Source organism: Polypterus senegalus, chromosome 6, assembly GCF_016835505.1.
Source record: "Polypterus senegalus isolate Bchr_013 chromosome 6, ASM1683550v1, whole genome shotgun sequence".
Lineage (NCBI taxonomy): Eukaryota > Metazoa > Chordata > Cladistia > Polypteriformes > Polypteridae > Polypterus > Polypterus senegalus.
The window spans coordinates 96722530-96738068 of NC_053159.1; the positions used below are offsets into that span (position 1 = coordinate 96722530).

Sequence of the window (15539 nt, forward strand, 5' to 3'; positions counted from 1 at the left end):
GGCAGCATCTAAACGTGGTGGACAAATTCACCTACTTGGGCAGCACCCTTTCTAGAACTGTTGTAATGGACGACGAAACAAATGCTAGACTGGCAAAAGCGAATGCAACATTTGGCAGACTCCACAGCACCGTGTGGGACAGGAAAGGTATCAGACAAGAAACCAAGATCAAGTTGTATCGTGCAGCAGTCCTCTCTACATTGCTCTACGGATGTGAAATGTGGACAGTATACCAGCATCACGCCAAGAAATTAAATCACTTTCACACAACCTGCTTCAGAAAGCTACTCGGCATCAAGTGGCAAGACAATGCCTGACACGGAGGTTCTTGCCAGAGCGGACCTACCCAGCATCTTTACTACCTTGATGCAGTCTCAACTCAGTTGAGCAGGACACGTAGCCCGTATGGGTGACAATCGGCTTCCTAAAAAGATGTTCTTCAGTGAACTCATGCAAGGCAAGCGCTCCCAAGGAGGTCAATGTAAGCGCTATAAAGACACACTCAAAGCAGCCCTGAAAGCCTTCAACATCAATCCTACTAAATGGGAACAGACAGCTCAGGACAAAATCAAATGGAGATCAGCTGTCAAGAAGGGGGCTCAATCTTATGAAACCAGCAGGACTGCGGCAGCTGAACAACGCAGACAAGTCAGAAAAACAGCATTAGACCGTCGTCTACCGCAACCATTCACTGTCCGCATTGCCAGAGACTATTCCGAGCACGCATCAGACTAGTAAGCCACCTACACACCCACCCAGACCCACCCCACCCTTAACCTGATGACTAGATGGTCCTTGTCGATTCGACGGACGAACAAACTATGTACATGTCTGCTCAACATTAAATAGAAGACATAGACAAATTAGAATCTATATGGAGGAAAACAACTAACTTCTTACCTTGAATAAAAAACACATTTTACTCTAAGACAATTAAACCAATTTAGATTTAAGGATATGGGATGGGCAGGGCTTATAAAGTTTTCAAAATCATCAAAGGTGTTATTAAAGCTGGAAGAATCCACACCAGTAATGAGTAAACCACAGGCACATACTGTACTCAAAACAGGTGTGTAATTGAAGGGAAAACTTATTCAAGATAGAAGGAAGCAAGCATTTCTTCACTCAAATGTTAGTGGGAATACAGAACAAACCAACCACTGAGTTATGGAGCCGAGATGACTCTCTGATAAGATAGCAAAGTCGGAACAGGGCCGTTCTTAGCAGTTTGGAGGCCCTATATGGTTCAGGCCCCGGATGGTAGGGCCTGGGGCCCAGGAGGGCAGAGCACCCCCCCGAGCTCAGGAAGGTGTTCTAATAAAACGTCTGGAAAAGAATGATAAATTTACGATGAGGAGGGTATTGTGACACACGACATGAGGGACTGGCACAGACAGCTGCAGTGCCAGTGGCATGACAGGGGCCCTAGGCCCACAGCCCGACAACAAAAAAAAGTCGAAGCCCTACGTGGATGCGTAGTCCGCGTGTGCGTAAGAACTTCCCTGGTCGGAAATGACCCTATCTCTGGCAATTATTTCTAATGCAGTCCACTTGGATTCTTTCAGGGAACTCTAGTTTCCTACCAAAGTCCAATGGCATCCTGTTCACTGGTAACTATGAGCTGTCACATTGTTCATGAGAGTCCGCTGCATCCATACTCAGGAATTGTTCACCTTGTGACCTTTGATTCCTGAATTTTGGAGGTAGGGAAAATAAACAAGTGAATGGCTAACTTAAGCCAGGCAACCAGTGTTTTTCCAATCTACTCGTCCATTTCATCTATTTCAAATTGTGATATTGGAGATACATCAGATTGAATAACATGTTTTTATAACTGAAACACAAAAAAGATTATAACTTTAATTGAAGCTCAAAAAAGAATTGAAAGGTAGAAATCTCATTTTTACATTTGATGCACATTAGCTTTTAAGTAATCAGTAAATTGAAATATAATGTTTTTACAATGTTGTCTAATTTTTGTGCATATTTTTGTCCATGTGACAAACTAACAATACAGTGCAGTAAAAACATTGTGAAGATTATGTTGGCATTTTACCTAGGAATTCCTGCTCAACAACATATTATTCATGTTTTAATATATTGAAAATGAGATACACCAATATATAACTGAAAAATTGATATGATATACTTAACATTGTTTGAGATATTGTGAGATAAATTCTTGAATTAAAATTTATAAACACACTAACATTCTTCACTGTGCTATTCACAAATGTGTTTATTTAAAACCCTAAGGTATTTGGCAAAAAAAAAAAAAAAACTTAAACTGTTGCTTTCCAAATCAGTAGCTAAAATACGCAACAGTGAAGGAACCAACAGGAAAAACACTGAAAGTTAAAAATAATTTTTTATAATATCCACAATATGGGAAAGAATTCTGAGGCATCTATAGAATTCTTGTCTATAAACCCAAAAATTCCTAATGATTAGCTGATTTCTTTCTAAACACTAGCATCAGGTATATTAATTTGCTGAAACATGAGTAAAAATAACAGAAAGAATTTAGCAGTTGGTACAGACAGGTTTAAACATCCCTTTATAAGTCTAAAGACATACAAAGTAGAGTTACTAGCAGAGCTACCAGATCCTATTAAATCAGTTTTGTTTTGTCTAAATGAACCAATTGGAGCCAAAGGCAAAAGCAGATCTGGTGGAACTCCCTAAGGCGACATATCAAAATGCATGGAAGGGGTCGGGTAATATTTCAGTTAAATCCCACTTTGCTTCAGTTAAAACAACACTGTCATTACTTTGAGGGGAAAATACGTTTTGTATAAAAAGGCCACCCCAGTGTTGTCTTGTTATGGATACCTGCCCACTGCCCAATAAAGAAACCCAGATTATTATTGACATATGCAAACACAAATTGAGGTGTATGCTAAATAACAATAATAAAGCTAAAACAAAGCATTAAAATGATTACAATTATTTTGCAGGTAAAGACTCATAATTTAGTTATCAGTTACTCTTAGTTACTTGGTAAACTTTCTCACAATAAATACCCACTGAAAAATTGTCACACAGAAAATATTTTAATCCATTCCCTCTCAATCCATACCTTTGCCACATATCCAGGAAGGAGCACCATTGACTTACCTTCATTGCAGTTTTCACCATGAAAGCCAGGGCAACAGCGCCATTCTAGTGCAGTCACAGTGCGGTAGGAAACCCTGTATGTGGGCCTTATGACAGTCCTGTAACTAACACAATGGAAACATTAGTACCGAAATCTTCATTATTTAAAGAAGAAGTGGAGTGTTGCAAACATACTTCAAACAAAACCATATACAAATTCAAATTCTCAGTCCTTACCACATGAAAAGAGTAGCAATTTATCATATTATATTGCTTTTTTGCTCCGTCCCTCCTCATTGATTGCAAATATTGTCATTATTACTGATAACAGAATGTATTAATGTATGAGTAGAATTGCAGCCTTAAGCGGGAGATGTCCTCAACAATTTATAAGCAATTCAACTTTGATCAATAGGGCATAAAATTTGGACAAGGACACTGCTATTGAGCATAAAGCTGTGACCACTTTGGCATTATAATCTCCAGGACAGCATGCCGTCTTTACAGAATTACAAGAAAATGTCCTTGCAGGTTTTTTTTAGGTTAGTTATCTGCAACAGGATTACAACCTTTGATTAAAGATATCAATAATAACCAACAACTAGCCATGATAAACCATAGATCCACCTCACATGAGAACCATCCTTGTCGCAGCTTAAGAATTAAAAAAAATGATTTTATGTTCTAATTCTTAAGATAGCTCCTTCTACAGCTGAAAAGGGGCCTGTATTGATAGAACTGCAAAGTACCCTGTTAAAAAAATAAAACACTAAATTACAATATGAAGCAGAAGGACTGAATTAAAGAAAAAGAAAAATTAGGAGACAAAGAAACGGGTAAAAGAATGTCTTTATGTAGACAGATTAGTGAAAAGAACTAGATCACACAGGGTATACAGTAGTGGAAATTATGCTGTTGCAAACTTGTGAGATGCAGAAATCTTATTATTCAGGTAAGAAGAATTCTAGACTAGTGAAGGAAATAGTCTGAAAAATTATTTAAATTCCATTGACCTTTGACCCTGTTATCCTACATAGGCCATGCCACGGTCTTCTACATGTATGTTCAACTATTTAGCTGTATGTGATACATATAAATATGTTCTGCATCATAAAAAGTAATATGTAACATATTGCATTCATAGATTCACTGAAGATGTTGATAAATTCAAGCAAGGTCATTTACTTTTTTCTGCCAGACTTAACTCTGAAGATGCAAAGTGAAAAACACCAAATAAATATAAATATTAGTCTCCTACATTCTAATCTGACAGTGACTTCTCCCAGACGGCTGATAAATTATTTGTTATATTCAGACCCTATAGATACAAGTCAGTCTTTTCTTTTTGGGCACTTAGTCATCACCCTTAGGAGACTGTATTATAAAACAGTAGGGCTGGAAACATGAAGAAGGTCATCATTCATACAACACCCTAACAGTACACTCTATGCCAACTCAATTTGCAGTAGGTGGAGTGTCAAGTTCCCTGGAACTAGTAAAGCAGCCCGGTTATGAGCATTTCTGTTGCAGTATTGTTTGGCTGCTGTTGCCAGACCACAAAAATGCAATCATAATGTACAACAGCCAAACTCAAGCTGTGTTTTTCTCATACATCCTCTTAACATGTTTTCTGTCCTGCACCTCCTATAAACAATCACCACAGGTCTTCTCAATGACAAACTCATATTGCTACAGGAAAGGCTGATCTTTATTCTCAAGTAATGAGCATGGTTCTAGTGGTAATGCACTCATTGCTGCAATTTTTAAAACCTGGCCAATATTTAAAAGAAATACCAAGGAAAATGTAAAGAAATATTAATTCCAGTTAAGAAAACTGGAAAGGCCAACAGTTATTTCATAACACACATGACAACAATGCCTTTGTTCAGTAGTTGATTTTTAATGAATAGGTAAAATGCATTACAATATCAGTCATTGATTTTTCTCTTCTCTATTCAGGAAACACCAGTAGGATTAGTAGGTTTACGATCATTTAACATTAAAGCATAACTTAGGGCCTGACATAGTGTCAGGAGGGATCATAAAAGAGACTTGTGACTTTTAAATGTGACCTTGTCATAAGCATAAACACAGATATAAATATTGATTGACGGATTAACTGAACAGCTGACAAATTAGTGAGGTGGAGGTACACCAGAAATTCAGAGAAAAACAGGTGCTTTATTTTATTAGTCAAATTTACTATTTTGAACAGAATATGATAGAATTAATTCTTATACAGTAGACTTGGTAAAGAAGATAGAGTTTGGCATAGTTGATTATAGTCCTGTGTTATTCTCATTTTTTTATTACTCATCGTAGTAGAAAAAAATAAGTTCTTAGATTTTACCACGTTTGAGGGTTTCTTTGGAATATCTGAAATTGTAACACCAGGCATAAAAAAAAAAAACCAATAAGAATTATATAACAACTATATTATTATCTGTAAGGACCGTTACGGATGACACTGCAGTTGTGACCCACTGGGCTGCCTACTTTGAGCAGTTGTTCAAAGCTGATCCTCTGGCTAGGACGTTGGATATCTCTGGGTCCACGGTTCTTAAGGTTGATTCTCTAACTAGCTGTGAACCACCCAGTCTCACCGAGATTGCATAGGTGGTGAACCAGCTGGGAAGGCTGCAGGGATAAGTGCGATCTGGGGTGAACTTTTCCAGGTTGGTGGCAAGGCCGTCCTCCTGACATTGCAAGCAATCTTTGCTTCCATTTGGGAGACCGGCATCATCCCAACTGACTGGAAAACGGGACTTGTCATCCCTATCTGGAAAGGAAAGTGTGATCGCCTGGATTGCAACAACTATAGGGGGATAAAACTGCTCTCAGTGCCAGGCAAGGTCCTTGCTAGGGTTGTCCTCAATAGGATCAGTGATCACTTGCTCACCTACCAGCAACTGAAACGGTCTGGTTTTACGCCTAAGAAGTCTATCATCAACCGCATCCTGGAACTGAGGGTTCTCATGGAGCGCAAACGTGAATATTGGCAGTTTCTTTGCAGCCTCTGTCAATTTTTGACATTTGACTCAGTTGATCGAGCTGCCCTGTGAGATCCCCTCGAGATTGCTGGATATCATGAGCGGCCTGTACACTGGTACTGTGAGTGTTGTGCAGAGTAAAGGCAGAACCTCTGCATTTTTCCCAGTTGATTCTGGGGTTTGTCAGGGGTGTGTTCTTGCTCCTACTCTGTTCAATGCTTGTATGGACTGGGTGTTGGGCAAGGTCATGGGGTTCAGCACCTTTGGGGCATCTTTTGGTGAAGAAAGATTCACAGATCTTGACTTTGCTGATGAAGCTGTGATCTTCGCGGAGTCAATGGAGACTCTGATCGGGGCGCTCGAGAGACTGAGCAAGGAGTCCGAGTGCCTGGGCTTGCGAGTGTCCTGGATAAAAAACAAGATCCAGGCCTTTAATGACCTCTTGGGCACAGCCATCAGCAGTGTATCTGTTTGCGGAGAGAGTGTTGACCTTGTCTAAAGGTTTACTTACCTTGGCAGTGACATTCATGTCTCTGGTGACTGTTGCTATGAAGTCAGTAGACAGACTGGGAGAACATAGGTGGTCATGAGGTCACTGGAAAGGGGTGTGTGGTGCTCCAGATATCTATTCAAAAGGATGAAGAACCAAGTCCTTAGAGTCCTGGTGCTTCCTGTCTTGCTATATGGTTGCGAGACATGGAGGCTATCTAGTGACCTGAGATGAAGACTGGACTCCTTTGGTACTGTGTCTCTCCGGAAAATCCTTGGGTACCATTGGTTTGACTTTGTGTCGGATGAGCAGTTGGTCATGTAGTCCCAAATGAGGCACATTACCTGCATTATGAGGGAGTATCAGTTAAAGGCACTACGCCATGTGGCGCGTTTCCCCGAGGGTGATGCAGCTCATGGGATACTCATTGTTGGAGACCCAAGTGGCTAGACCAGGCCAAGGGGTCTCCCACATAACACCTGGCTGCAGCAGATAGAGGGTCATTTCCGGAGGGTGGGACTGGACCGCGTGTCTGCCTGGGGAAGTTGCAAACCAGGATCCTGAGTTGTTTGGTCATGTAGTGGGTGCAGAAACATACTGTACCAGTGCATGCTCCCCATCTTGACTTGACTTGCTATATTATAATCTACAGTGTATATACGAGTATCTAAAAGTAGAAAATTATAAATATTTTATTTCATTCAGCTTGTCAATCTAATTAAAATGACTTTTTGAAACAGTGAAGGTATGTTTCAATCAAATTAGGGAAGTGCTATTAAAAGATTACTAATGACAGTGATTTCAGTCACTGAAAGAAACCTTGCAGATCATTCCCCCTGGATGCACTGAAATACTGGACGATATACAGTATAGAATTTGCCTTATTACTATAAAAAGTTAATTTTATGATTCTCTCATAAGAGGGTTGAATAAGTGTTTCTTCTTATAACTGCTGAATTTTACATACCATAAATCAGCTGAAACATACTGGATATTGAATAGTGACAGTTTTAAGTATTCAAATAGTACCTTATAAGGTTGGTGCAGGGTCCAGGCCAGCGGCAACTTTGGTAGACCCTCTGCATTAAAGTATCAGAGCCATTCTGGATCTGGCATGACACCGTCTTCGTTACTGTGAACTGGCACCAGTTCCTGTGACAAGCAAAATTTAAACAAAAGTTTTTAATTGATAAAATTTAAACACAATAGGCAAAATATTTACCAAACAAAGTACATAGTGACAGAAGTAAGGAGTATAGTTAAATTAATTCTATTATAAATTGCCACTAGCCTACATATCTTAAAACAGATGCCTTAATTTAGTGACCTAGGTAAAAGAAAATACATAGACCAAAAACAGTACTTCCACCCCAAACTGTTAAAATACTGTACAGTGATAGGTCATCTTCAGTATAAACTAGAAATATCACAATGTTATATGAACATTAGGGAAACATTTGTACTAATGAATTTGAACCCATGAAATTATAATCACTCAAGAGAACTAACGCATTACGAAAACAAAGAATAAACAAACCTATCATATCTAAACTATGTATAGGGACCATACTGCCAAGGTTTGTGACTTCACATTACTAACAAGCCATAGGAGCTGCTTAAAGCCCACTGAGGAGTTACCTAAAAGGGATGTTACACCTCGAGTTTGCATCCTTCTTGATATCCTAGGCAACGCTCAAAATCATTATAACAGACCACCAATGGGGTCCTAGTGTTTTCAGACATCAAAAAGTCTGCACTTAGATACCTTTAATGTTTTTCTTTATTCCAGACCTCTGTGAAGTATCAGTACACTCACGATCCCCTCAGGTGCTTGATTTACAGGACAAGTTTTTGGCTTTTCAGATGAACAAGCAGAAGCAATACACAAAATTTGGCAGTTGCTGGCACTATGATTAGCCATATATAATGTATATTATACAGTATCTGCGAAATAATACAGAGTATATAACACGTTTCGCCCTTATTGGGGCTCGTAAGGTGTATTTACTTTTGCATCCCGTTTACAGGGTATCAGCACCTGAGGCAAAGCCTATGACGTTGAGCTACAGCGGCTGGTTTGCTTATTTAACAGGGTGAAGCTTGGAGTATTACATTCTTAGATCTGAAACACAATCTGACAGCATTCTCATGGATCCCATTGTTTTCACATTTTTATATGCTTTCACTTTATACTGCAGAATGTGCGATTCTCACTCAAGTGTCTATGTCAGTTAGACTGAATATTAAATGCAACTACCTTTGTGGTCAGAGCTGCAAAAGCTGAACTTGCTTAGTTGAGATACTACGCTTGGCATCCCAAGGAGACAAAGCCACGCCAAACAGAGCTGTAAGTGAATAATCAAATTCAGTCAGGCAATTTACTAAAGGATTACTCATACAACTCTAAACTCTTTCCAGCTGCTGTAAGTGAACTTTCTTTTTCCAGACCAACAGACTTAGCCACACATAAACTGTCAATTTTTAAAAGAAAAGGATTAAGTGTACAGGCAGGTATGATTGTATAGTGAACATGGTCTTCTCCATATTGCATTCTTTCAGTGATATTAATTTCCAAAATCCAAGTCCAAAATCTTGTGACCTGCCTGGTTGACTGGACTAAATTCCACTGGTACCAGATTGCTCAACTAATTCAGCAACAAACTGTTTACTATATTCATTGCTTCAGAACTATCTACAGCTGTTCTAGTGATACAGAATTGATGGGTGCATTAATAAAATAAAGAACTTACTGGTTAATTGACTTCATGGAACTAACAAGGAGGCTTAATCTTACAGACTCAAATAAATTACACTTTGGGACAGTAATTCAGAAAAAGGGTGCTATATAGATCATTTTTTATGGAATATGCATTGGTTGGGATGGTTCTAACGATAATGTGAATTTTCCTCTGGTTTTACCTCACATTACAAATAACCACTAAACTGTCCCTCTGCAAGTTAATTCATATGTGTGCACTGTAAAAGACTGGTTTTCTATACTGGGTTGGTTCCTGCCTTGAAATCAATGCTGCTATGATACACTATGGACTTTGTAATGGAAAAAATTAAATGATTGGCCATATGAAATTTGCATATAGATTGGATGTCATTGAATTAATGCTATATTGAAATTCCCATCATTTGTACCAATAAACTTCTGCGACTCTCAGTTGATGGTTAAATTCCTGAACAAAAAAGCATGCTGACAGAGATAACTATTATTATTTGAATGTAAAGAAAATAATTGTAAACTGCAAACAAATAATAATTAATGAACCTGCTCTCAAAGCCTGAACACAGGCAAGTCTTGTTACAGTTTAACTTTCAAGGAGCTTTGTGTGGATTCAGATATAGAGACCAGGTGGTTTGTCACTGGCTGATCAAGGACATCAGCTTGAACTGACCATTTTGAAGACCAGCTCAGATAATCACCCACATACAGTAGTTCAGATAAGGCAATTTCTTGGAGAGGAGCTGTTCAGGTGCTGAAAGCTGGAAATGCCCTATGACCTGTGCTCTCCAACATGACTGTATTTCCTGGGTCCTCATTAACTATGCTTTTGTTTTTTCCATTCAATGTAATCATGACTAATTTAGGCACATTGCTGAACACTATTAAAAATATTGCCCGTAAAGAATGAATCATTATTTTTTATTTTTCTCTGCACTGTGGCCATGTGCTGTTGTCAATAATCGCATCTGTAGAAATGAAGAGCAGACTAGAAAAATAATCAATAGTCATATCAATGTATTATGGTTAGAGAAGACAGTAATATAACGAATAGGTTTATTTTTCTATTCTTCAGCAGAGTTATTTAAATGATGTAACTATTAATGGAATAAATGAATGGACCAATTTAACATTCCATCAAAAAATAAGCAAACTCTTTAACACTGTTACAATTAGTTTGTATAGTCAGTTTGTTTCATCTCTGTCTCCTGGGTCGTGACCACTTTTTTGTTTTTCCTTTTCCTTGCATTTAATTTATTGTGGTCAAGGGAAGTGAACTGTACATAAAAGTGCGTAAGCAAGATACATGATACTTCCTTTCCAAAGTCATATTGTGCAGCTTCGTCATCAGACGTTTCTAACTTGCCGGAGGTCTAACTATGGGTATTACTTGTAGAAAGCATTCAGTGGAGGTCATCCAAAAAACAGAATGTCTTTGTTTTTTTTTTAATTAGAGAGAACTTATTTTCTCTATATTACTCTCATTAGTTTATTACAATACCAAAACTATTCTCAGAATACAATCCCCATGCAGTCAATATCAAAATAACATTAACATTTGGGAGTCAAGCAGCAGCCATAATATGTTGTCTCTCAATAACAGTAGTGTTAATGAGCATAAAGAAGCTGAAGAAGGCTTTTCACTATTTAATAAATTAAAAAAATATCTCAACCAAAATGTTTTCTCATTATCATGAAACCCCCAAGCTTATCTCAACAAAAAGTAAATTCAAAAAGTGAACAAATTAAAGAAAAAAAAACAGAATTTACAACTGAAATGCAGCTAAGAATGCACTTTTATGGCAAAGCATAAAAGGAATATATTAAATAGAGGCATAAAGTCAAGGAGAATGTTGGGATGTGCTCAGATCTTGCAAGAGATTTCAAAAATACTATTACAACATTACAGTGGAAGGGATCAGGGCAAGGGATATAAAATTCAAAAATGGAGATCAGAATCCACATTAGAGGCTCAGACAGGAGTTGTACTAACTACTGTAAAACAGATTGGAGGCACATATGTAACAGAATGATATTAACAAACAGAATGGAAAAGAAAAGCCAGTTTTATTACAAGATGGACAGCGGTATAATGTCTACTATGATAAAGATGAAGATGTACAGGTTTAATCGAACTAAGCAGGCAATTATAGGATATAGGCCTGAAAAGAGTACTGGATGTTCAAATGAAAGTGAAGAAGGGCAGTAAAAAAATATATACTGTATATCACTACAGCAATTTGGAAAAATGTAAGATTTCAGAAGAGATGAACAGTGAATTTAACAAAGGTGTCAAACTGAAACAGCCCCTTCCAAGAAGGAAAGTCACAGATGAACATAGGCAAGGCTGGTTTAGAGTAGTAGCAGCAGCCTATTCATTTGAAAATATTTTGACACTCTCACTTGGGACACTGTAATTAGGCCTTCTTCAAGAAATGATGTACAATTTTAACTGTATTTAACTTAATGATTAACTATATAAATATGGTACAAAGATATCCAAGTAAACAGATGGTGTACCGTTCATTTTTGTTTTTGGGTTTAAAATAGGACCCATTAAAAATTAAGTTCAAGCCCATAAAGACAACATTTTTCTCCAGATGTGACAGTTTACATTGCAAACTATCTGAGGTTTAAAAAGAATATGCTGGGCATGGACTGAAATGAAAATAGTTTGTATGAGGTTTTCCTAGATCACCACCCTGATTTCTTTAACTCTGAAAATATGAAGTCTCCTCTGAGAAAAAAAGACCAATTCATATTTTAAAAATTAAATATATATATATGGTATGTATGATGACAAACTTTAGTTGGGTCTGATTTATCAGTTCTGCTAGGTTCACTGCCAGGCTTATCACAAGTGTATTTCTTCACTTCTGCTTCAACCTAAAAAAGTAGACATTCTGAATTACAGTGTCCACATTTGTGAAGCTTACGATTCATATTGTGGGATAGATACAGAATCTGAACTTATTGTGTCAAGCCCTGCTCCTGAAAACAATGATCACTACACCTTCCTAATCGTCATTTCTAGGCAAAAGGAGTCACACAGTTATCACCCAATGCTGCTTTGAACCTGTTAGCCTTGTCATTTAAAATTTAGTCTAATGTCTGCACATTTTTACTACATTCACATCTTTTTCTTAATAATTATACTTGATTCGTTAACTTATCTTTACTTATTCCAATATTCTCTCCATGTTCTCCAGCTTTCAGGCCTATAACTTCAATACATCTTCAAATCAGGTCATCAGCAGTTTTTGCTATTTCCTTCATTTCAGAATTCTCTGCTGTCACCAATAACCTTCCATTCGGCCATTGGATTGGCTTGTCATGCTTTAAGAGCGGGATACTGTCAGCTTATGATATCATGAAAAAAATATCACCATGTTTTTCCATCTACCCATGTGCACCAACAGAATTCACACAACTTTCAGATAATTTTCAGCTTACTGGCTTTGTTATTGTTACCCAGAAACAGATTAGTGCTAATTCAGAGAGGTCTTTGTTGCGGTTTCTATTTTATCTTGTTTTCATTATTTTTCAGCTTTAGCTTCTATCTTTATATAGTTTGTTCAAATAATATGTATACTTTTTTTCCATTTCTTTTTTTGTTTCCTTCTTTAACTATAATAAAGTATCTATCTATCTATATGTAAAATAGTTAATTCATGTTTGTTGTCATACTTGCATTTTTATACATTATATATATATATATATATATATATATATATATATATATATATATATATATATATCTTTTACTTGTATTTCCCCAATATTTTGTTCAATGTTTATTTAACATAGACAGGAACCATTATTAGGAGAGCAAGTGTTTCAGGCTCCTGCCCTGGGTGCAATTATATGGACCCTTCCTGTTTTCAGTAAGTGTAAATTTGGCTTGCTTGAGGTAGGATGTGCTTTGCAGAGCACCATTTAATTTTTGCTTAAAATGTATTTTTATAACCATTAATTATTTTTTTGTAATGTTTTTCCTTCTGTTGGAAATTGGAACACCCTCCTTTCCAGAAAGCATGCCTCGGGAAAATTATAATTCTTTTTACTATACCAGAGCCCAGGGAAATAAAAACATCAGATATTCAAGTCAACTAATATATTGTTGTTTGTTACCTGATACCAAGGGAAGAAAAGAGCAGCATAGCGAAAGGTTTCACATATTGTAAGTTTGCACTTAAACTCAGGTCCTTAATTTTGAAATTATATTTAAACAACTGTCTTCCTTTGAAATCTGCAAGAGTCCTGAATTTCAGAGTACCTGAAGTAAATGCCAAAAATGGCAGCTGTACTCATTGCATGCTGGTAAATATCTGCACAGATATCAAGTAGCAGTAAAATGCAAAGATGGCGCTAAGATGCAGGCCAACAGCTGAAGTATGCATACCAAATCTTCATCGATAAGCACCACATTACAGAAATGTCTTGGCCAATACATAAAAGTGATTCCTAATTAAGACTACAGGAATTAAGGGAAAGAATGAAAAGGAAAAATGCAACTGTGTTTATACATTCACAGATATAAAATGTTGAACATTTTGTATAATAAAGGTTTACATGCAGCTCAATCCAATCATAGCAATACTGGGCAAAAGGTAGGAAACAAGTCAGGAGAGTCACTCAGTCTGATATGCACACCATTGAGATGTAAAAGGAAACTGGAGTTTCTACAAAAAAAGGTTGCAAGACAGCACTGTTTACTTCTCTTTCACAGCATCAGCTCCATCTGACCAATTTTTTCAAGAGTGTTCATGTCAAACACCATGAAAACAAACACAAGATGCACAATATAACAGCATAGATTACAAGATAATTCAAATAAGAAACTGGATGTCTGAAGACATTAAAAACAGCCAATGTCTGTTAAACTAATGGCTTTATGACCAATGGAACATTGGGTACACTCACATAAATGCACTAAGCATATCCCAACTGATGAAATTACTTATGGTTTGATGAGACATTAACCAGATAAACTTGATAGACTCCTCTCCAAGTTGTAAAATTTCGTATTCATTGTATTTACACATTCATTTTCTCATTTTTGAATATGCTTGAAACAGCACCTGGTCATTGTAAGTCAGATTCAAGAAAGGAACCAATCCTAGATGGGATGCCAAATCATTTGGAACCCAAAAAAAAAAACCATTCAGCTACACTCTTCTACTTCTGGAAAGCAACCTACAGGCATGTATTTGGAAATACCTGGAAGGTCTGAGTGTTTAAAAGAATGAATGTGAACATGGAGAGAATATGAAAGCTCAACTCAGATGGCACCAAAGCCAGGAATCAGAGTATTCCAATAGGAAATTTAAATTAAGTTACACCGCCTGTAATATTTTAGCTACACAAATATTATATCATAAAATAGCTTGGTGTAAAACTTTAAGAATTGCCTACCTGCGGTGTCTTAAGGTAGATCCACTTGGATGTCCTGCACTTTGGTCTGGGTTCATATGTTGCAGAGAAGCAGATGGAAATTGATAGAGGAAGCCAGTGGCTTTTGCTGAACCAAAAAAGACGGTCCCCAGGCACAAAATGAAAAAAGTCGGTGTCATTATGCGCGAGTGTTTAATGTTAAGCTTTGTTAAAAAAAATTATTGCAGATCTTCTAAATGTATTGACTGCGGGTTCATGGACATTACGGTACGTTCTTGAGGAAACTTGTGCTACCCGGGCTTCTTGGACTCTGAAGCGCTGTATCACACGCCTGTAATTTGGGCTCTGCAGGATTCTGTGCTCTGCTCCACTCCGTGTCTTGTACGATAGCCTCTCCGCTCAGCAAGCTTTTCGGGTGACTCTTGCGTCCCGTGCTCTAAGTTAGTGCCCTTCCAGACTCAGCCTTTGTTCTGCCCTGACTTCTGTAACTATTTCTGCAGGATGTGTCCCGTTCTTAAAGACCCTTTGCCCCCCTCCCCAGTCGTCAGTGTCCACCCCCCTTAGTCTAACTGTCCGGTCCCCGGAATGCACCGGTGTGACTGCCTCTTCAGAGGTCTGCAAGGAAGGATTTAAATGACTCGAGTGGCCGCTGCAAGATTGCAGGGGAAAAAGGGGGTGGGGCGTGGAGCTGGGGGTTTGGAGGAATTAACTGTTTGAGGAAATTTAAGAGGCCAAAAAAATCCTTTCGATCGGACACTGCGTCTCTTATTTCCTGAGACCTACTCATATCGTGGAGTGATCATTGCTCCGGGCTCGACAGATAGGCTCATGCCTTCTG

The 15539-nt window shown here is 37.8% G+C and overlaps 1 protein-coding gene across 2 annotated transcripts in view; it reads right to left on the bottom strand.

Moving 5' to 3' along the window:
• The window catches only part of LOC120531305 (collagen alpha-1(XXVI) chain), a 113240-nt gene extending 97915 nt beyond the window's left edge, over positions 1-15325 (bottom strand). Inside the window, exons 1-3 of one of the 2 annotated variants that reach the window (XM_039756588.1) lie at positions 14723-15325; positions 7606-7728; positions 3118-3215 (exon numbers count right to left, since the gene is read on the bottom strand). In XM_039756588.1, the coding sequence (XP_039612522.1) occupies positions 3118-3215; positions 7606-7728; positions 14723-14880 (379 nt within the window). In that variant the 5' untranslated portion in view covers positions 14881-15325. Of the gene's footprint in view, positions 1-3117; positions 3222-7605; positions 7729-14722 lie in introns of both variants that reach the window. The other variant, XM_039756587.1, reaches the window with a different exon arrangement.
• Positions 15326-15539: the final 214 nt, after the last annotated feature.